The sequence below is a fragment of the Synchiropus splendidus genome, chromosome 9 (assembly GCF_027744825.2).
Source record: "Synchiropus splendidus isolate RoL2022-P1 chromosome 9, RoL_Sspl_1.0, whole genome shotgun sequence".
In the NCBI taxonomy this organism is placed as follows: Eukaryota; Metazoa; Chordata; class Actinopteri; order Syngnathiformes; family Callionymidae; genus Synchiropus; species Synchiropus splendidus.
This window is the reverse complement of record NC_071342.1, coordinates 17,567,789-17,590,642: the sequence shown is the minus strand read 5'-3', so window position 1 is coordinate 17,590,642 and position 22,854 is coordinate 17,567,789. Positions and strand designations below refer to the sequence as shown.

The following is a 22,854-nucleotide window of genomic DNA, read 5'->3' as shown; positions in this document are numbered from 1 at the left end:
GATCGTATTTGTTCGCCACAGAACACTTGATAGAGTGAGTTGTTTCATTGAGAGGTCACGACGCTGCGCCCTCTGGTGGGCTCTGATGATAAAGGTCAGGAGAACACGTGATAGGAAGCGCAGCAAAGGACTGAAAGAAAGAAAGAAAGGCGCTCAGGTTCTCTTCAGTTTTTATTTTATGAAAAATTACAAAATGTTTGATCGCATTTTAGACACTCCCAGACAACAGATTTAATATGCATATGTACAAACGACCAATAGGAGGAAATCATAAATTATATATATAAAAGATAATTGGCTGCTGTGTTTGAATAATAATATAGAGTGAAGGAATATTTTGGTTGTAATAAAACCTTGTGTCTGTAATAGAAAGCGTGCTGGTCCCCACCTGTATTCATGCACGCGCCTCTTTCTGCGAGGAACATTTGACGACTCAGTCTAGAAAAAAAAAATTAAATCCGATTTTTATAAAAGAAGTGCTGAGGATGTTGAAAAAAAAAAAAGCTTTAACCCGCCAATTTTCTTAATAAAAAAAAAAGCAAGAAAAAGAGTTACAGTTGCTGCATCGCTTGACTGTATACGGCGTCATGTGATGATGTGACTGACTCTTTTTATTGTAATGGTTATTGTAATATAATTGTAATGGTAGTGAGTCGGCAGTTTCCTTCAATTTCACTGTTCAAACGCCAAGCAAATTTTATTGCGAACAATGCGAGGCTTAAACGGACACAGAGGAGCGTGTGTAAGTATCTTACTCGGCTAAACAGTACACGATAAAAATGAATGTGGAAACCCAGTTCCAAACGCCTCACAGCGACGACACGTCCGCTCTTTGTTTGTGGTTCTCTGAACATTGTATGGACACACAATTCTTGGTCAATATTTTTTGCTCCTTGAAACGGTAAACACACCAAAAACAATTGTGCGTATTGTCTATGCTTAATAAAAAAAAACAAACCCAATTGTTTATATTTAATAAACTATAGTGCACGAGTGACTAACTCTGCTATGATCTGGAGTCTTGCTTTGGTTCAGTTGCGCTTCAGAGTTGAATGTTTTTCAGCTAGAAAAAGATTTGACTGACATTTCGTGATTGCCAAAGCAAACTGTGTTGTTTAGTTTACATGGACTCAAGTTTGTGACGCACGGATGTAGCTGGGATGGGACTCAAAGTTGACATCTTCAGCAGCTGTTTATAATGTGTACAAAACTGAGTTCGAGTGTCCTCGGATGGGTTTTACGGTTCACCATAGCACCGTTAGTATATGAGGGGGACTCGGATGAACCTGCGTGATGCTTCCTCTCTGACACATCTGGGCACCAGCAAAAGCAAATTTACAATCGGTGTTCCGCTAAGACCGCCCAGGATCCAGCTGTGGCCTGCCGCTCCTCCCCTCCCCCTGTGTGGGCTCAGTTTCTGGGCTGGGAGTTGAACTCCTGGCAGATGTTGTGGATGATTTTGGGAACGTATTTGTAAAGGCTGTCAAACTCGTCCACAAAGAAGGAGTGCTCTTTGTCGGGGTCGGTGGCGATATACTCGAGCTCATCCTGGGCGGCCCAGGCGATTCCAATGGAGTAGGCGATCACACCTGGAGGCAGAGGGGACCAAGTGTCAGAATAACATGTTATTTTACGTCTTGACCTGTAGTCATCAATGGAGCACAGCCAAATAAAAACACAGCAGCAGAAGTCCCAAAGAGGCATTTACTGCTTGAAAATGATCATTTGGAATTTGCGTTTTCATTATAACGTAAAGATGTCTAGATGATGTCATCGTCAAGAAACAAATGTATTAATGTGGTAATGTGCGGCTGCTTACTTTGGTTAAGGGGCCAATGCAGAATGTTTTTGTGAAGGGTGAGGAAGGCTAAATTGTATGTTAGGCAGGTTTGCAGCTTTGATAGATATTTTTGACTGCAGATGTCTAATCTCAATTTCTTTCTGAGTTTAGTTCAGAATAGATTGAGGGGCTTTTCACACTGCGGGTTCTGTCTCGGGTGGCCTGAGTCCGACTCGCCCCCTGCTGTGCAGCCTCGCACCTCTCCCTTTTCTCCTCAGCTGGTGGCACTCTACGCAAAATAGCTGGTTTGTGACCCACGACAAAGTCATCCTGAGCCACGTGACAACCTGTTTACCTCCATCGGCTTGACCACCTTATTTCTGTCAATTCCTAGTACTACGAGTCGTCCTCAGATATGAACCGATGACGGAGCTCCGCCACGGCTGTAACAGAATGTGACGTTTCACTGCCGAAACTACACATGAAAGTTTTGTCATCTTTATTTTACAAGGAAATAGCGGAATACGGAGCATCTTGACTGATCCACGCTGCTCTCACAACACGTTGAACACAGTGAGAGAGATTATTGATGATCGAGAAGATTTTAGTCAGTGAAGTTCAGATCCCGACGTCAGAAATGATCAATGAATTGTCTGGTGATCTTCAGTACCTTGGGAAAAACCTGGGTCTTTCCTCTTTGCTACCCTCCTCATACAGACAGCTATGCTGCTGCCACATCACAGCAGTGAAAACAGTTATTGTAGAGCGCGGCATTATTCATTTAAGCAAATCTGTTTGTGTATACAGTCAAATGTTTATCAGCCTAATAAAGGCGAAAACATGCGAGTTATCAAACTTCCGCACACTCGTGAGTCCCGGACCGCTGCGTTCCCGTTCCCGAGCACCATTTTCCTGCAACTCTCAGCTGCACACCTCAGTGTTCTGAGAGTTTGCGAAGTTGTTTTTGAACGATGTTGTGCGCCCAGACAGCGATCAGACCCTTTACTGCCCGGCATCTATCATGTTTCTGGTGAGTCGCACTGAACACGTAGTTTCCGGCATCTAGCACCGAGTCGCCTGAGGCGAGAAGGTCACCACCCGCTGAGAGTTTCCCAAGACGAAGTGCTGGTCTCCAGCCGGGATCAAGTCCACGGCCAAAACCTGACTCGCTTGTGTTCACCTCTCGGACTTCTGAGCCGAAAGAGCTTTGTCTTGAGACAGAAGCCGCAGTGTGAAAGCACCCTAAGACTGTGACCTTTGAGAGGTGGATCTGACTATTGTCCTTGAAGTATCGGCCTGACCAGTGACAACTGAAGTGGCTAGTGCTTACCTTGGCGATGCACTGCCAGTGCCGGCGCTCTGACGTCATCATAGGATCGACCATCTGTGATAACAATCATGATCTTGCGTTTGTTGGGTTTGGACTTGCTGAAGAGCTGCTCGGCCGCGTAAGTGATGGCAGCCCCGGTGCTGGTCCCGCCGCTCCAGTAGCTGATGCGTTTGATGGCGTTGAGCAGGTCGGCCTTGTTGTTGTGTTGTCCAAACGCGAACTCCAGCCTCTGCTCGTAGGTGTACTGCACCGCCCCGACCCTCGTGTCCGTGTCGGAGATCTCAAACTCTCGTGTGACGTTGGCCACAAACTGCAGCACGGTGCGGAAGTTGCCGGTCCCCACGCTGCTGGATCCATCAATGACAAAGGCAATGTCGTTGGCGTTGAGGCAGGTTTTGCTGCAGACCAGTCGGTCGGTGTCACACACTCTTTTCACCAGAGGTTGTGCCGCTTTCCTAAGAGCGAACCAGCTGGAGACCGGCAGGGAAAAGAAGCCGTTTGTCCGGCACACAGCCTGTGGACCGAACCAACATCTCTTTGTAAAGCAGCTGCATGCAAATACAAAGTACATCTCAATTCACCTTGTCCACAAAGTTGGCCTCCACCAGGTTATGCTTCTCTTTCTCATCAGCGCCCTCGATGGTCACGAAGAAAATGTTGATGCCAGACTCCCGAGCCAGTCGGGACGCTTCCTCCACCTTGTCTGTGGGCCAGCCATCCACTAGCACCACCGCGACGTTGGGTGCCCCGCCACGATTTCCATTGGCATCGCTGAAGTATTGCTTGTTGATGTAAGAGAGGGCCTTCCCTGCCATGGCACCAGGGGGCAGCAGAAAAAAAAACAGGTCTCAAAAAACCATTTAGCGTGCCACAAGCTTCTGGCCGACCAGCAGCCACATTCTTGTTTACTTCTATTTACACTGTGGAGATTAGAGAGTGCAGATCGCAAACAACAAATGTTGTAGCGGAGTGCAATATTTAGCAAGGCCAGTGTGGTCGATGGCTCAGACGCTTGACGAATCAACCCCAACTGGCTCAATGAATGCTGACCCCCACTGTGTCCTTTTCTCAGCAGCAAAAATGCCACTCTCACATGCAAGACTGTAATTTGACCAGCGGTGTCTGGCGTCAAAGTCAGACCTCATTCTGTCATTACATGCGAGACTGTGCCCGGGTTGTAAAGACGTTGACACGTTCGACTCACCCACGTTAGAGAGGCCTCCTTTCTGCAGGATCTTATCGATGTTGGACTTGACGTCTCTGGAGTTGGAGTAGCTCTTCAGACTGATCTCTGTCACGGGGTCATCCCTGTCAGTGGGACACAGACACGTTGACCGGTCTGGTGGTGGGATCCGACGGTAAGTCGAGAATCTCACCCATATTGTATGACGCCCATCATGGGTCCGGCCACGCCGACATTGATGACCTGAGCCACCTCGGCCAGGAAGTCCTTCTGGATCTTAAAACGCCTTTTCCCGATGCTCCAGCTCCCATCCATCAAGAACACCAAATCTACCTTGCAGTCTGCAGACACAGTGACATTTGCTTGGATGTGAAATATCACTGATTTGACTAGTCAACTTTCATTTTTTAGTTGATGATGCAAAGCAGCAACCATTCTAGATGTTGATGGAACTAGCTAGACATACTTGGATCTCCTTGAGATACTGGCTCTGGGACGCGGGGTGGTGCAGGTTCTGGCTCTCTCACATTGAACCCTGCGACCAGAATAAAACACAATAAAATATATGTTCACATCTGTTTGTGCATGTTCTACCAGTGATTCGTTTTACAAAAACCTCTTGGTAAATTCCTCACTTCTGTCCGCCATGTTCACAGAGAAACATCTCTACCACTTAATTCTGGAGGTCTCCCTTCTGTGCAAAGGTTGTGGCATAAATATAAAGCTTGGTGATTCATGATCCGAACTGTTTTCTGGCCAAAATGAAAAACAGAAGTTTCCTGTAGCTGTATACTTCTACCATTATGAGCAATATATTAATATATCAAGTTTGCTGTGTACGTAGCACTTGCTTCACAGCACTTTTTTTTACCGATAAAACCATTATTATTGGCCTTCTATAATAAAATTGTTGGCTGGATTTTGCACAAATGCCCAAATATCGAGTTTCCGTTTGTTTGAGGGGTCAAAACCACTGTGCAACTCTCACCTGATTCGTAAGGGTTCGTGTCAGGTTTCCAAGAATCGACTGGCTCCACTGTGAAGAAGCAGCATCAGAGACAACCACACGTTCATTTGAGGTTCCATTTCAGCAAGAACTTTGCCGCACCTCCGCTACGGCTCACCTCTCGTGTGTGTTGTATCCACCGAGACTTTTCTATTCCCGTCCGATTCAGACGAACGAGGCACTGAAAAACAGATGCTACCATTCGTGACTGGCCAAGACACACACTTGAAACAGCCGATACTGTGGTCTCTATTTTTTTTCCCGCTTCTGGTGAGATGTTTGTGGCACTTGCCGTTGAGCTTTCTGAATTCCGCTCTAGAATTAGATGGAGGGTTCGATCACAGAGATGGAAGCGAGACCTGTAATCTCGCAATGTGGCTTTTTGGCAAAACACATTGTCTCTTATTGTGCCAGTTTGCGGCATGGTTGGTCTGCGTGTTTCTTTTCTATTCAAAACTATTTATTCGTACGCGTCATGAGTTTTATAACTTATGGTGATGATGATGACAATGATGTGTGCCATCTGACACTGGATGTCATTGTGTGTAGAAAACATCAATAGATGGCAGAAGACCCTTTCCTCAACCCCTGAACCAAGCACACATTGAGACATAAAAACCTCCAGTAGAAACGCTCCTCCCGAAAAAAACACATCATTGACACTGAGTGTGTTTTTCTACATGTAAAACATGAGCCAGTTAGTTCCCGACATATCAGAAAGTAGAACAGGAAAAGCACTTACGGTACGGTCCAAAGTTATAAAACCAGCGTTCATACTCAGAGATATCAGGCCTGTGATCCTGAGCTAGAGGAGGATGTTTTGAAACCTGTTAGTATTCCCACAACAAACTGCTTACAACACCTTTTTTCATGGCGCTGATTGGCGCCTGGACCAATCACATGCCAGTTTACTGCGTGTTAACAGTGTGCCTTTTTAGCTCTATGTTCTGCAGATACCAAACGGTATCTGTCACGTGATCATGCTGTTTGGACATGCAGTGCAGAACATTCAAGCGAGGCAGTGCAACCTGCCGGAGGGACTTACCTGCGCTGTCAGGTGTGTCTGTATCCGTCCACGAGTAGCCAGAGTCTGGAGTGCCATAGCTAACATCTGAATGTACAGCAGAGAGTCACAATGAAGACGCCTGCTATGAAGTTCTGACTGATAACCTCCAGTAGATTGATATAGGAACTTGAGTGAACCAATGAAATACTCAATATTGATGTCACTGTAAAAGGTTGTGGCTTGAAAATGGGTGGAGATAAAGACATACTGTGGATGGAAAAATAACTTTTGACTGAAAGATGCTGCTCAGACTGAAGTTGCAAGTGCATATGGGTGTGTGTTGTACTTTTTACTACAGTACCTGTCGAAAGTTTGGACACACCTTCCTGTTTAAGTATTTTTTTTGTGTGTGTGTGTGAGTAAATACATGCTGGAAACATCAAATATATGAAGTATGATATATGGAATTACGTAGCAAAGGAAAAAAACATGTTAAATAACTCTAAATATTTTACATTTTTTAGTGCAAACCCTTCTTCATGAGCACCATGATGTAGTCAGAGGTGGAAAAGCATTTCAGGTGGCAACCTCATGAAGCTCATCGAGAGAATGGCAGTAATAAAAGCGGAGGATGGTGATGATTTTGAAGGATCTAAAATATATGTTGCTCAGACTGAAGTTGCAAGTGCATATGGGTGTGTGTTGTACTTATTTACTACAGTACCTGTCAAAAGTTTGGACACACCTTCCTGTTTAGGTTTTTTGTGTGTGTGTGTGTGTGTGAGTAAATACATACTGGAAACATCAAATATATGAAGTATGATATATGGAATTATGTAGCAAAGGAAAAAAACATGTTAAATAACTTTACATTTTTTAGTGGAAACCCTTCTTCATGAGCACCATGATGTAGTCAGCGGTGGAAAAGCATTTCAGGTGGCAACCTCATGAAGCTCATCGAGAGAATGGCAGTAATAAAAGCGAAGGATGGTGATGGTTTTTTATTTCCATTTACAGCTTGATGCCTTCAGTGAGAATCTAGTCATGAATGAAGAAGAACAGTTCAATGAGAGGGTCTGTCCAAACGTCTGAGTTGCCGTGTAAGTATTGTGAACTAGCTAAGACAAGCTAAGAAATCCGATGTATTTTCTGGGTTTTATAGCCTTCACTTTCTTCTTGCCTCATGTTTCGACTGAGCGTGTGACAGGACAGAAGATAGGTTTACCGGGGGAATGAAGAGTCGCTAAACTGACAGAGGATATACTACAAGACAGTTAAAGAGACTGTAAATATGGGGTACCTGCTGGTCTCCTCGCTCCAGGGTACCACTCAGGACGGGGATAGGACGGGGGCGCCCAATCCCTTCTTGGAAAAGCTGCGCGGGGAAGATTAGAAAGCGGTGTTCAGCGCAGACATCATGAGCTGTCGTGACCTTCCCTTAAAACCTGCCACGTCATGATGGAGGGTCTGCGCCGCAGCCTTGAGTCCACACACTAAGCATACAGTAGGCAGGGAGTCAGGCAGCCACAAGCGAGAGACAGAAAGCCCAGAGGAGAACATGTGTTTCTCATTCCTCGGCCCTCTACCTGCTGACATCCAAACGCGCCAACACTCTCCATCTTACAACGCAGCCGAAACTGTGAAATGCAATCTGACAGACTCAAAACAGTAACATAATACGTGACTTGTTTAAACAAACGGAACCGAGGCAACATACTGATTGTAGTGTGATGTGTGCATGAGGCGCTTACACAAACTAAGCTCTGGGTTCCCACCCCCTCGCAGCGACTGAGGGTCTTTGTTTGTGACGGTGAGCCCAGCCACTCGCCTAGTGAAGCGTGGGAGTATTATTCTAAAGTTGGTGTCAAAGCAGGGACAGTGTAGATAGAAGGACGCAGAGATTAATCTAATCCACTGCTGGTGGAAGAGCTGGCGCTCGAAAGTAGACGCTGCTGTGTTATCCAGCGTAAAAGGAGCTTTCAGAGATGTGTTTTTGCCAACATGACCTCAGCGTCTCAACGTTTAAAAAGGTGCTTTAAATGTGTTAGAAGTATTTATCTTTTGACCTTGTTACAGTGTTGTTACAGTGTACTGCTTGTTTAGACATCTAGAGAAATGTGTTTTGGAGGAGAGTTCTGGCCAAAGTGAGCGGGGCAGAAAAATAACGCTCAAGACTGCAGCCATTCATCTATTTATAAAAGAATGGAAGTGTACGTGAAGTTTGTGTCGACTTCCTGACTTCTGCACAGGCTTTATTCACTACTCCAATGGGTGTACCTTCTGCTCAGTGCCAAAGTCAACCAGAGCGGGAACCATTTCAAAGCTGTCTGCAGTAAATTCAAACATCTGTTTTCGGCAGCCGAGTGGCAAATTGACTTGTGAGAAAGAGCTGTCTTCTCATAAATCACTAGTCAAACTGCAGAGGTATCTGAGGTAGCTCTGGTGGTGGACTGATGCTGAGAGACAGGAGATAAACCTGCAGGTCTCCTCGGCTTTAAGGTGCAAACTGACCTCTGACCCTCTCACCTCGGCCATGAAGAATTTCCCTCAGGCGATCAGTGATATCACTTTTATTTACTCAGCGTTTGGGTTTGCTTCTCACAGCTATTCTTCCCGCTGCAGTCAACAATTGATGCTAGTTCCTATCAACTATCATTAGAAGAGGCCTCCTAAATGAAGGGGTTCCTGGTTTCACATTCCGCAAAAGCACATTCCCAAGGAAGCCAAACCTCAGCTGGTCAAAATGGCAAGAGCTGTCTATTCCTGACTATTGGACCCAGACTGCAGAAGTGGTCATCATTCGTCCTCTGGGAGCAGCGTTTTCCTCCCCCACCTCTTTCTCTGAGTGACTTTTACAAGAGGAGGGAAGACGACCGACCAGATGGGACCTGTCAGAAGATGCCATTACCGAGGGAGAGCCTCCTCACCGGCGCAGGCCGGACTGGCATGGAGCTGTTGTTGCATCAGATCGAATATGTCGTGTCTTGTGACCATATACCATCTGGCACTTACTCAAGTTTGGTGTGTTTTCCATCTGGGCTGTGGCTCAGTTGAGAGTTGGGCTGGTCGAAAATATATTTAACCTTCATCATGTAGGTTAAATGTTTCTCTCTAGAAACTCCTCTCTGTAATGTCTGGGTTTAGAGAATATTTTTGAGAGAATTGTTGATTTTTTTCGTCATGAGATCATGAGAGAAGTCACTTGCTAAATGATAACACTTCCACATCAGAGCGCTCTTCCTGCGTCTCTGCAGTGTGTTGTATGACAAGGAGTGCTTGTTTTCATCACCCCTGTCTCAGGTTGAGCGCGAGCGACTGTTCTTATGCATTTATCCACTTCCAAATAATCATTGGTTTTCCAAACATCTCCAACAAGCAGCTATCGCTGCAGTTGTGGCTCAGAACGCTGGCTGAGCAAGTGCTCCTCAGAGGTGAATACCAAGCCGCCGTTGTACCAAGTCGGGAGATAAAAGTGGCTAGTATTAGCGTCCAACACACCGTGTAAACATAGACTCAAGCGCTCTCGCTAACAGGTGGAGCCTCGCGCTACTCTGTGTAGCGGGCTCACTGTGCCTTCTGGACGAGGGGTGGTGCAGCGTTTGGGTGCAACGCCCCCAAAAAAAGCCGGAAAAAACATGACGTGCGCGAACTGATCAGCTGACCCACGACGCGCTTTGTTATTGTATATAATGCAGCCTCTGTATGCAGACGTGTCCCGTTAGCTACATTTACTGAGTGTTTTTTCTTCATATTGAGGTGTAAAACCTTGTTTCCGCACTGGACCGTGGTAGAGTGTCACAGGGGAGGCGCTAGCTCTCCACACCTCCGAGGCTGGAGCGCACACTCCAGGGTTTGATGTCCTGTTGTGGGCTGGAGCTGGGACAGGGATGAGGCGAGTCTGGGACAGAGCGTGACTTGGTTTATGACTTTGTCACAGCCAAACTGCACAGAAGCGCACATTCAGAGCTGGACACGCACCGGGCACCTCTTCACTTCTGGAGAGACGTCACTCACTCGGCAACCCCTCCCACATGCAGCGGCCACACACATAGAGGAACAGCGCACCTGCAGCAGACACTCTACATTCACTCCTACAAAAGACTATTTTAAGGCTTGGAATGCATTGTTTCTTTTTCCATTCATTATAATGGGAAAAATCGATTCTGATTTCAAACAAATTGCTTCTCGAACGGCCGTCTGGAACGGATTGTGGTCGAGAACCGAGGCACCACTGCCATCGTAATCCCGATAAAAAACAAATCGATTAACTGACCGGCCCTAGTTGACAGACAATATACGTACTGATGATATTTCTCGTCGACCAGGCACCTGAACAGCTTGGGTACTTACGAGGGTTAGGCTGGCTGATGGTCGGGGTCCGATCCTGTGGGGCTGGCTGGACCCTGTTATAAACTGCTGAGAGCAAAAAGGGGCATGGAGTGAAAAAGTCTGCAGCACATCTCCTCAGAGACGCGAGTCTAAGCATTCTGGTGTCAATCACCAAACAATACATGGTATTTCAACATTCTATTCATCTGGAAAAGTAAAATAGGAGAAAGGAATGTGAAGTAAGATGTTTGATGGGGTGCATTAGTGTTGACCTTGGGGTGAAGATCTGAAAGAGTTATGAGTTGTGGACAGGAGGGTCCTTCTTAACAACCTCCCCACCGTAGGACTTCTTGTTCCAACAAAATTCCCCTCAGCCGCCCTTGACCCACATTAACTGTCAGACTTTGTTTGTGTGCCTGACCTGGACCAACTGGAGAGGACGGCTGCCTCCTGACAGAGGATCCTGTCTCGGGTCTTCGTAGACCTGGAACAAGGCCCAAACACAACAAATGTTCAGTTGTTACATAACCGGGCAGACAGAATTCACATAAAAATACCCAGTGCAGTGTTAAAATGGATGCAAGGTATTTTGATTGCTGGAACATTCTTTGGATTTATTGACATACTTGCAGCGTGGACTGCTGTTAAAGCAAATGATACAGTAAAACGTAACGGATTGCAGATTATTTTCAAGAAAAGCAAGGAATACAGATGCCATGCAGGGTTTTGTTAGTACTACCGCACGATGGGTGAGTGAAGGCTGTGTAAATATAAAGCCATGTGATAGAAGTAATGGGATAAAACTTGAGTTTACCTGCACTTGTGCGAAGTGGAAATCTATTTGGATAGGCACTTCCTCTGAACACTTTGAAGACATGTTTCATGAGACTTCCCGTGTTGCATGTGGTGTTTTGGGTATGGGCATACTGTACCTTGGCTGGGACTCTTCGCTTGACCACTCTGTGTTTGTCCTACACCGTTGTTGAAAATAACAGTCAGGAACATCGTAGATGTGAGTGAGTGTAGCACCCAGTCACTTATTAAATTTGTAAAATTCAAATTAGGGACACTCTGATCGATCGGTCGCCGATCACGACCGGCCGATTTCAGCGTGATCGGTGAATGCCGATCACTACCTGTCACTGCCGATCACAACAACCGATCACGTTCTGATGAAGCTGCCCTGGTTGTGATGCGTCCGCTCCTCCTTACTTGTTGCTCACTAAGCTGCGTCATGACCGTCTGCTGTGGAGCTTCTTTAAATCTGTCATGTAAAGTTTGCATCGCGCAGCACATGCACACGACAATATTGTGCAGGGAAGCGCCTTTTAAGCTGCACTTGAGCACGGAAGAGTTTTCTGGGCTCATGAAAGTAAGACTGCTGGTTCCTCAGCAGCTGTTAGCACAGCTAGCCGCCGGTGACATTCGGAATGATAAGAAATAATTTCACTGAGCTAGATGAGCAGCCGTTCTCAGGTGTCATTTACGCTCAGACGGAAACGACCGGATTGGTCGCCTTTTTGGAGTCAGGTGCAATGTTCATTAGCCGCCTGAATCTGAAACTTTTGAAAACATCCGGAGTGGAGACTTGAGAGAATTGTTGTGGGAGAAGTCCCACTACAGTATGTAAATATTTCTCGGACATAGCACAGTCTGTAGAGATTCTCCTGCAACTTCTCACACCTTGAAACCTTGAAGAGGTTTATAAAAATGTGTCTGAATTAAAAGGTTCACATCTTGTACACAGAAGGTCTCATCATTTTGTTTACGAATTCATTGTCAATCCATGTGATCGGTATCGGCGATCGGCAGCAAAAGTCCTGATCGGAGCATCCCTAACTGAAATTCATCTGCAAACAGAAACGGGCTTCCTCTGAAGGGGCAATATAGACACATACACTCTGTGATGTAGGGTTTGGAACAGAGGGGGTCAGAGTGATCTATTCTTGTTAGGACACCTCCTTGTGAGGACAACAAGGTTAAGCCAAAATTTGGATGTTAAAACTTATAAATAACTGGGTAAACTTTGGTTGAGAGTCCTGCTTCAGGTGAGCTATTTGTTTCGGATGTTAGAGTGGGAGGCTGGGGAAAATGTCTGTTTGTTTGACCGACAAAACCATGAACAATTGCTGACAATATTTGCATCGCACTGTACTTCAAGCTCATCCAGCCAAGGTTAGGGTCATTTGGGCAGAGATGACCTTCACAGAGACACAACTCAAAATGTGACTGAATCTCAGAAGTGTCTAAGCCCCTTCAGGATCCTGATGCAGATGAATTCTAAGAGGAAGAATCCTTCCCTTGCTGCAATACCTCATACTTGATATGAACCCCCCATGCACGCCCTCATTCCACCAGAATTCCACTTACTTGCGGCTGCTACGGCAGAAAGATACGGGTGACTGCTGCCTGGATGGAACAAAAGAAATGTGGTGCCGATATAAAATCAGACAGACAATGTGACTGAAGTTTCCCTGATACGATGCCCATCTCTGACGCACACATACCTCTAGATACTGCAGCAGTCCATGAGTCTGCACTTTACCTGAAAGGTCCAGGTGACTCAGAAACACCAGTTTGACCGTGTTTATGTGCATAGAGGGCAATGAAAGGTTGGGCAATCAAATGTACAGTATGTATGTACAGTATGTACAGTGTATCACACAGTCTCATACAAATGAACGCTTGTCCGGTGCGATTCTAGTGACAAGCTGCTATAGCTGTTAGTTCCACTTCACATCAGCAGCACAGTGGATCTTGTGTGTGCATTGGATTTATTGGATTACAAACTAAATCCAAGTAAATCTACAATCCACCACACAGCGTACGTGGGGCGTCGAAATATGGGTGATGGGGAGACGTTGCGGACACGCTTTACCTGCGTCCCGGACTTTATGAACAGCAGCTCGAGCTTTGGTGGTGGTGGGGGGTGGTGGCGGTGTCGTGGTGGTGGGAGCCGGTGTGGTGGTTGTAGGCGCAGGCTCAGGGGTTGTGGTTGGCTCAGGTGCGGCTGTGGTGGGTGCAACTGTGGTAACTGCAGGTAATCTGTCCTTTTGACCTGAGAGGAGATGACAGACGGGGGGTGGGTGGGTCGGGGGGGGGTGTTGGGAGTCCCACGCAGCGTGAATTAGTGGAAGGAAAAGTCCACAGTAACTTCTATGTTGCAATGCATTCTTGACATTCTGCCCCCAACCGCACTGGTGTGACTCCTTATTGCACAGCTACAAAGCTCAACATGCCTGAGCCAATTCTATTAATAAATCAAACAAAACCACCTCTCTTGAATGGAATTCTCAATGATTCATTTTGGGTCTTTAATGAAAGACAACATTCTTAGGGGATGGCGATAGCAGTCAGGTCATGCTACAGTACAATGCTCTGGACTAGAGGCGAACGTTGGTCTATGATGCAGGAACGGGGTGGTCTGGACGCTTTGGGGTGGTGGATCACGCAGTACAAAGTACAGCTGAAAGAAGTATTCAAACAGATCTGTGTCTGTGTGTCTGTGTATCGTATCAAATCCCTGTATGCTGCATCGGGTTTTGGTATGAGTCCTGGGATTTGCCATCCATAACTTGGTTGTGGCACAGATTTAACTGTAAATACTGGGAGTCAGTGAGTTGGAGGTTTCTACAGAGGCAATTGCCAGGACTTTTTTAGGTATCTCACGAGTGTTACTTCAAACTAAGCTAGCTACACACACAAGGAAGGAAGCACAAGACCACGTGTCCACTGCTGTTTATGAACTCAACAGGAACTGTTCAGCGTGTTTGCTGGCCTCTTCCAATCATATGGACCATCCATAGAGTCCAAACATTTGAGTCAAGCTATTTAAAGGTTTTTTTTTGTGATTTTATAGGTCAACACTGGTAGCAGTTACAACGGGAAAGACGTCGTGGTGAGTAAGACCAGACTAATATGTACCGCAGGTGAGTCATTTGCTGACCTTCATCGAGTCGATCTTCATATTGACAAATGTAGTTCTCAATACATGACTCTCTGTGTTTATGAAGTGCTTCTAAACAGTTGGTGAGCTGGCAAACCTGGTGTTGATGTTGAATTTAGATTTGAGTCTGCTGTAGCTACCATGTGGGAGGACTTGCTGTTAAAGCAGCGATCGATCAAAGAGCCCGTGACTGCGAGTATCCTCCACCACCTCGCGCTCTGACTTGCCTCAAAATGCTTTGATGCATCACATTGCAGGGCTAATGAAGTCATTAACAGATTCTTTCGTGACTGCAAACCACAAATGGTTGAAGGGAAACTTTCATCTTCTCCTCAAAGTTGACAGCTCTCACTTGTCTTCACGTAGGTGGGTCTGGAAGGCACGTAGTCGAGGGTAGCGGGGTAGATCACTCCTTTCTTGGGCTTCCCCTCTGGAAGGCACCGTTTTAACGTCAACAAATGTGGAGAACAAAAAGGTTTCTGACTCTCTACGCGTTACCTGTGACCACGAACGACTCCCTCCACTTGGGGAGGGACAGCGAGCGCACGCCATTGGAGTTGCTGCCCTTGTAGACGTTCTGCCCCGCCATTTTCCTCACTATCACCTTCCCTCCCGAGTTGGTGATGATCCCGCTGTGCGCAATACACACATTGAAACACCAGATCACTTGACATTTGACTTGCCGCTGTACCTGTGAATGGCGGCGTTGCAGATGCTGGAGATGGAGGCGAACACGCCCGTCCCATACACCTGCTGCTTGGTCTCCTTACAATGGGCGGGACATTTGACAATGAACTCTGGGAGGTTGATCTTTCCGGCTCGTACATCGCACTCGATGGCAGGAATTACTAGTGATAAAATGCATTTTCAATCTACTATACTTTTCAACAAAATAGTTCCATTCTTAGTTAGGCATAAAAAAATACATTTAAAGATGATCACACTCATCTTTAAATGTTGGCAACTTGTGCTTGGTACATCATAAGTGGTATACACTGTGACTGCAGCAGAGTTCTAAAGACATTTGAGATAGTTGTATTTTTGTGTGGCATTGTTTCCCTGTTATTTTGTACCAAGGCAGGAAGAGGTGAAAGAGCTTACCTTGCTTAGGTTTCTTATTCTTGGAGCCATTAGGTTTGGCCCAGCAGGTGCAGAGCAGTAGAAGAGCTGCGGATGAATAATAACAGACACAATAAGATAAAAATCTGTTTGCCTGCCTGCAAACGGAAGACTTTGATGATAGGGGACGCAGGGAATTGAAGGCATTCCGCATTCCTGCTGGTACCATAGCCAGAGGTTTGGGACACCTCCCCAAACTGTGCCACTACACAACGAAATGATTTTGTTTGCTCACAAAATGTGTTCTTTGTTGTTGACATCTTGTGTGCCTGCCATATTTTGAGTTTGCCCGGTTAATGTCAGGGACGATGGAGCCACATATGCAAATATTTAAGGCAATCTTTTACAAGTACTTGCCAGACCTTGGGAGGTTTCATTTACATGATACATTTGTTTCATCAATACCTTCATAAGGGTACATGAATATCATAAGATGTCAAGCTACTGTGGCCACCTGGAACATGCTCTTTGGTATAAGTGGTGTGGTATAAGTGGAATGTACTGTCGTCTTCACAGAGAAATACAGACCACCTTGACTTTAATGTCAGAAGCCAATGGTTGGAGGGAGGACAGTTCAGGATTTTGACACCATCAGCTAGTTGAACTCAGCCTTAATGTCCAGACCTGCAGGACTCTTGCCTTCAAAAGAGCTGTGTGAGTGGGACTATTACTTATGTCTCCAACAACCATAACCTCTAGTGCTGCCCAGATAACCAGAATCATGGCATGGGTCTGTGGGAGTCTCAATGGTCGTACAGGGGTTGGACAAAATAATGGAAACACCTTAGAGCTAAAAAAGCTTTGAGGTGTTTCCATTATTTTTGTCCAACCCCTGGAGATGCTGGGAAGAATAGATCATTGTGGGGTTTGCAAACATCAAACCAGAGTTGTGGGGCTTTGACCGACCTTTGAGGAACGTGGTCTCTGGTGTCCGAGAGACTCATCAACAGCTTCTAAAAGTTGACTTGGTGGTGGATCACCTCGCTGTTTTGCATTTCACTTTGGAAACACAATTGGTCCACACTTCATGTTCATCTTCATTAAAATTCGATGAGGTCCTGAAGTATGATCTACCAGATGGTTGAATCTTGGAGTGGCTGTTGGTATCTTTTCAGTGTGACAGGAATTTTTTTTTCTTATCTAATATCTGTTTTTCTTATCTAATATCTGTTTTTCATATGAGAAGTCTGACCCGTCACACCGTAGTTTGAAATAGGGTAAGAAAAATAGGCAGTCATGAACTTCTGACCTGGAAAACTGTCAGAAATAGTGCATTTGGAGGCAACATGTCTCTGCAGAGCCGCAGACAGGAAGCTCACCGAGACAGGTGAAGGAGATGGAAGATCTGATCATGATGAGTGGAGAGCAGGTTCACTGGGTCAGCCAGACGTCCTTGTTCAACCTGAAGAGAGGAGCCTGGGTCAATGTTATCAAGAAGTCTCCTGCTTCCTGCTCACAGTCTTCCGTCATATTTGAAAACTTTTAGCCAATGACTGTAAGTGCTGGTTGTCAGCTGGAAACAAAGCAGAGTAAACTTGTGCCACTGAGCTACACTCTCCAGAGGCTTGGGGATAAATACAAGGCAGGCTTTTAGAACTGTAACTGCACAAAAGGCAGGATGACTCACACGGCAGCTGTGTAACAAATGGGACCATTTATGCAAACACACTGGAAACATTTATCATAACACACGTTGTGGCGTCTGTGGCGCTTTGTTGATTCTTCCAGTTTGTTGGGAAGAACAATGTTGAACATCTGGTCTCAGTGTGAAACAGTCTGTGAGATAATATCAATGGCGTCGGATTCGATTAGAAAGCTGACCCAAGCATAATTTCGCTTGGGCGCTCCATGCAGCTGTGGTTAATCAGATGGTTACTTTGTTCCACGCCAAAGACCACATGAAACCAGACCCTGGTTTAAAGTCAAGACCGTTTACAGTAGATGTCTTTGTCTGCCTCTCATTCTGATTTTTCAAGTAATACCTGTGTTTAAAGCAAAGCCATCGCCAGTGTAAACAAGAACAAAAGTGGGTCACGCAGGCTTCGACGCCGGTCAGTTTGAAAGATTGATAACAGTGGTGATAGCCATGCCAGAGGGGGAATCACAGCACGTTTCCCTTGTCACCACTGCCTTCCACTCTCAAACACACTGAGGGAGCTGGCCTATGTGTCAAGGCAGTGGGTCTGACCTCCTTGCGTACAGAGGCGGGGATGACTGAGGTCTCCCTGTTAACAGAGGAATGCTGAACCTCCCAAGAGGACGGTGTGGCGTCTGCTGGTGCCGCCACACACAGGTTCAATGTGATGAAGTGGGAACTTGTGATGGTGCTGGGACCAAAAGGCAGAGTCACAGATGACAGAATGGATTTGTAAAGTCTTAAAAACAGGCGTCAATCCTCCTTCTTCCACTGCCGGTCAGAGTGCGGTCGTACCTGGAACCTTTGATCTATGACTGTGTTCCATATCTGTGTTGCAGTCCATGTTGCTAAAAATCCCCAAATCCAAACGCACATGGCTTTTTTTTGAGGTTGACCAGGAGGAAAGCGAACCGGCAGAAGAGTCCAAAAATATCTTGCATCGCTTGATCAAACATTGCTACGGCCTGGAAGTCCTCATGATAAAGATGAAGCTCCCTTCAAGTTCAATAGCAACATGCTGCTTTTCACAATGAGAAACAAGGCAGGAGAAAGAAAACAGGGCAAAGACGAAGTCATTGCTAGACATTCTACTAGTATTATAAGAAGAAGTACAATGTTTATATCAGAGATATTTTTGTGTCGCTGTGATTAGACGCCTTGGGATCAACACACTTTCTTGTGTTTATAGCAACCCACCCATTCGATGTTGGTGGTATGAGCCTGTCGCTGTTATTTAAATTCAGAAGACCGTGTGCGTGTATATTCGTCTGGTTTTTAATTATCGACTTGATCCAAGAGCAGAGGGGGCACAACGATTTTCAGTGTTTGAAATATTTAATCACCATGATAGTATGCAGTGGAGGCCGGTGTTCAATGAAGCCCTGAAGTGGTGGCTCTGCTTTCTGTCAACTGCTGATTCACTTTCTCTTTGACTAAACTATATGTCTGTATTCTTTACCAAGACGCTGTTGTTCTTTTAACCATGTTCATTTGCTAGTTTCATGACTCCCGCCCGCTTTAAAATGTAGTGCTTATGAAGATTCACTTTCCACCCCTATTTTGAGAAGCACAGTTATGATGCAAAGCACTATCCTCCAGGTGAGCAAAGCTCCTCCTCCTCTGCATCGAGACAAGCCAGTGGCTCTGGATTCCTCTCAGCAACCTTTCTGTTTCAGTCTCAAAAAATTGGGAGTAGTTTGTTATGTCCCTCAGAAGACCATAGTTTCAATGACTATATCTTGACATAGACATGATAACTATATCTTTTTCAGCCCTACCAGAGACCCGCTCCCTCGATATTCCCCCAGAAAAGCTTTAGGAGTTCTCTAGGAGGTGGACCTCAGGGCTCTTTATGTCAAACACTGCCAAACACAACAATGGTGAAATAGCTGCTTATGTCTTTATGCCACATCCACACTGGAATCATCGCTCCGCCCTATTTAGTCACACCTGCTCAGGTCAAGTGTGTCGAAAGGGTCCATCTTCAGTCAGTCCCACCTCCAAGCAAACCACCACTACAAGCTAAAACCAGTTACCCACCAGTCTTTTTTTTCCCACCGAAGATACCGTACCTCACGCTGCATTAGTCACCGGGCATATTTTTACCTGACATTCATAGGCACCGACTTGATTTTTCCATGGTTTTACAGTTTGGCACGCAGGTAGATCGACGCAGCACATATTTAAGAGAAAGATATTTAAGCGCAGGAACAAGCCAGGACACATTTGTAATCCTCCGGTACCAGAGATTAAACAATCGCTCCAATGACAATATGTTTGTTTCTCTGCCTGCCATAGGAACCGCATGCATACTCAGCAGATTACTGGTCTCGAGGCAACATGTGCAGACTCAACCAAAAGGTGAAAACTAACAAATGACATAATTCTCATAAACCACAATCCTTCCATGCAGCAGTTGAAGGGATGCGCTTCTGCTCAGCCTCAGATAAGACCATCAATTCCAGTCTTCAACACACGGCATGGGGTTTGAAACTCATTTCAAATGGCTGTATGAAAGTTAAAAAAAGAAAAAAAGAAATGCAAATTGACTCCCACAGCTGCTGGGTTCAGAGAGGTCACATAACTTATGGAATAAAAGTTTCACTCCAAAGTGGCTTACTGGCACAAAGCAGCCAGCATTGCTCAAGTCCTCCATGGCATCAAACGCTTTCAGCAAAATAAACATTTTAATCTCCTAATCTCATATTTTGAGTGGTTGAGGGTGAGTCTGGAGCCAAGGGGTGAGACTGTTCCTCCTGGCCACAGGGTCTCAGGTATGTAACTGTTAACACGACCTGAGTTGAGCCACACCAGCGTCTGTTTCCACAGCAGTAACTGGCTTGACAACTGCTCGGCTTCTGATGACAAGCCTTTCATCAGGCAAAAAAGTACCTGATGTCTTTGATGCATAAACTTATAATATACACCGTATTCTTTATCCAGGAATGGCTTCAGACCAAAACCCCAAATGCTTTGGTATTTTACCATTTCACATTCAACTTCACCATCACACGTTTAGTCTCAAGTCTTATATCAGGTCAACATACACAACTCCACACAGCAGGGACCAGGTTCACTCACTCGTAATCTCATCTTCACTGTTGTAATGCTGCTTAACACCACTAGTAAATTTCCTCGGATGTGAAATAACTCTTATCTTAAAATCATGAGTCAGCAATACAAATGTCAGTGGTGTAAGCAGGTATGCCATCCTACTGCAGCTGCCCCTACTACTAAACTTAAATAATGGAATGGATTTCTATCCTTGCAGCAGCAAAACAAGCTAGCTCTTTTAAATGGGGAGTATTTTATCCAAAGAAAATTTGCTGTTGACATCTGTGATATGGAAACACGACATACACAATTGAACCACTGCAATAACAAAATTTTATCCAATGTATTTTGGTTACCTTCTATGTAAACTGCCATTAGCAGCTGCTCTACACTTGCAGACACATAGACCCACAGTAGACTAGGACAAGTATAACATAGGGAGAAGAAAAGTCAGTCCAACTGGGAGCCCGGTTGAGCAGTTTGTTGCTGTATCCTATTTATTAAAACACCTTGGAGAGGTATTGTTGCAGGAAAAGGCATGTAACCAATGGTCTGTTCCAATTTCTCCTATTTTTCTACATGGATCCCTCTTTTTTGCAACACAATGCATCATTTGAGATGAATACGCTGATGTCCTACTCCATGTGTCTGTTGGATAAGGTTCATGGCCATTGGAACAACTGAATTAAACAGTAGCAGTAATGTTTAAAGTTTATATTCCACAAAGAAAGGAAACTCACAAGCTCTTCCTTGGAGAGAATTCCTAAATAAATGCACATTCCTGAACAAAACTGGATGATTTAACAGCAACACATCAGCAACCTCATGTGAAATACATAGTCAGATTTGGAGGCACTGATCCCTATCATTAAAAAACAAACAAACATCAGCTGTCCACATCGCTGCTGTAAAAGTTTAAAACAGGAATGGAATTAGTGTGTAAGCACAAGATCACCAATGATCTTGAGCTTCTAACATTCAGGGTATTGAATCCAAAGCTACAATTTTCATTTCATTTCAGTTTTTAATAAATACATGTGATGAATCAGAGCAGCATGCACTTTCCGCCCCAGTGTTTCTTGAGTGACGGTACGCCTGGAGTGAAATGAAAACACACCCGGGGTCACACGCAGGGAGTGCTAAATCCCAGCATTCATAGGTGTCAGGACTGTACTGTACGCGCGCTCCCTGTGCCAAGCGCTGGAGCAACAAGATCTATAGGAGAGATCAGGCACACATGAAAGCCAAACAAGTCTCTGCAAAGTCATTTGTGAGGCGTTCAGGCTTCTGCCGCCGCCGCCGCTGCTGGGCACTATTTGTTTATCAAACTCGGCGCACACTGAATGACTTGAAATTCTTGGCATCTGTCGGAGCGCAAGCCGGAGCCTGTAGTCTGCGTGGACCACCTGAGCTCAGGAAACATAGGGCGAGATGTCCAACACGCTTCCCGTTCGAGATGAAGTGGGAGGCGGTCTATGTATATTTCCATTTCATTTTAAATCATTAATAAGAAAATGTCATGGAGCGTCGCATCCAAACCTCCTGTAGCGATGGCGCAAACGCGCTTAAACGCGACACCGCGCAAGAGCGCGCAGTGCGCACAGCCGCGCGGACAACTTTTAGTTAAGTTGAGAACAAACTCACCGGTGAAGTTGAAATAGTCCACTAAAGGAAAGGTAATCCCCTTCTCCTGTGAGTCCCACTGGCGGATGGGAAGAAGAACTCCTCCACCTGGTCCTTCTCTCCTGCTTGATCGCAGCCCATTAACAGAGGAGAAGTGGATGGAGGCAGAGCTTCGTCCCCCTTTGCCCTCCCACTTCACACTCCCTGCTCCCGATAGATCTGACCCTCCGACCGAGGGCAGGCGGGGAGGATGGAGCCGGACCTGCTGACCATCACTGACAGCAGTGTTTCAGTCGCAATGATACTTTTTTTGATGCTGGGATCTGACCGTTTTGAGTCATGATGGTGGCTGTTTCCGCTGGTGGCTCTTACCACAACCACCTACTAGTGGACACAAGCGCCACACACACAGCATGCATGGATTATGTGTCTACACCTGCAGATTTTCACCACACATAAAAAGGATTTAAAACACAGCTATTGTTTGCAGACACCAATCGACACGTTTCTTATTTTGCTCATAGAAAAAACACCCACTGGAGAGCTTATATAAAAACCCAACCGCATTCTCATCAACATAAATGCCTTATGAAGACATAAAAAGTTGACATACAGCTGTAATTCATGCACCTATAGTCATCGGTTTGAAGTACATTTCATGTTAGGAATAGTTTTGCCTCTGTCTTTCAAGCCTCAATTCCTCTTTCCTGCAGCTATAAAGAATGATCTTATCTTATTTAATCTTGTCGCGTCTTGTCCTACACTCGGGCAACACACGCACACGTCTGTTATGCTCTCCTTCTGTATGGACCGGGATTGTGAGACTGACTCCGACTGTGACT

General features: G+C 45.5%; 1 protein-coding gene across 7 annotated transcripts; it reads right to left on the bottom strand.

Moving 5' to 3' along the window:
* Positions 1-163: 163 nt before the first annotated feature.
* vit (vitrin) lies at positions 164-22,167 on the bottom strand. 7 transcript variants are annotated; one of them, XM_053874640.1, is made up of 23 exons: positions 22,034-22,167; positions 17,019-17,101; positions 15,682-15,747; positions 15,272-15,428; positions 15,079-15,212; positions 14,933-15,010; positions 13,513-13,692; positions 13,005-13,043; positions 11,567-11,605; positions 11,449-11,499; positions 11,056-11,118; positions 10,656-10,721; positions 7,606-7,680; positions 6,345-6,410; positions 6,042-6,104; positions 5,418-5,480; positions 5,282-5,329; positions 4,760-4,828; positions 4,487-4,634; positions 4,315-4,418; positions 3,692-3,918; positions 3,111-3,624; positions 164-1,589 (listed from the first exon to the last, which is right to left on the bottom strand). In XM_053874640.1, the coding sequence occupies exons 2-23, from the start codon at positions 17,050-17,052 to the stop codon at positions 1,411-1,413; spliced, it is 2,463 nt and encodes an 820-aa protein (XP_053730615.1). In that variant the 5' UTR covers positions 17,053-17,101; positions 22,034-22,167; the 3' UTR covers positions 164-1,410. The 7 variants fall into 7 exon arrangements, with proteins under 7 accessions (XP_053730615.1, XP_053730616.1, XP_053730617.1 ...); XM_053874641.1 differs by having other exon boundaries at positions 10,656-10,718; XM_053874642.1 differs by lacking the exon at positions 6,042-6,104.
* Positions 22,168-22,854: the final 687 nt, after the last annotated feature.

Bases quoted from the DNA above. Each gene is read 5' to 3' on its own strand.
- vit (XM_053874640.1), bottom strand. From the start codon at position 17,052: ATGATCAGATCTTCCATCTCCTTCACCTGTCTCG. The intron at 11,119-11,448 runs GTAAACTCAAGT...GCCTTGTTCCAG, and splicing joins TCCACTTCGCACAAGTGCAG to GTCTACGAAGACCCGAGACA. The intron at 10,722-11,055 runs GTCAGGCACACA...TTTTGCTCTCAG, and splicing joins GTCCTCTCCAGTTGGTCCAG to CAGTTTATAACAGGGTCCAG.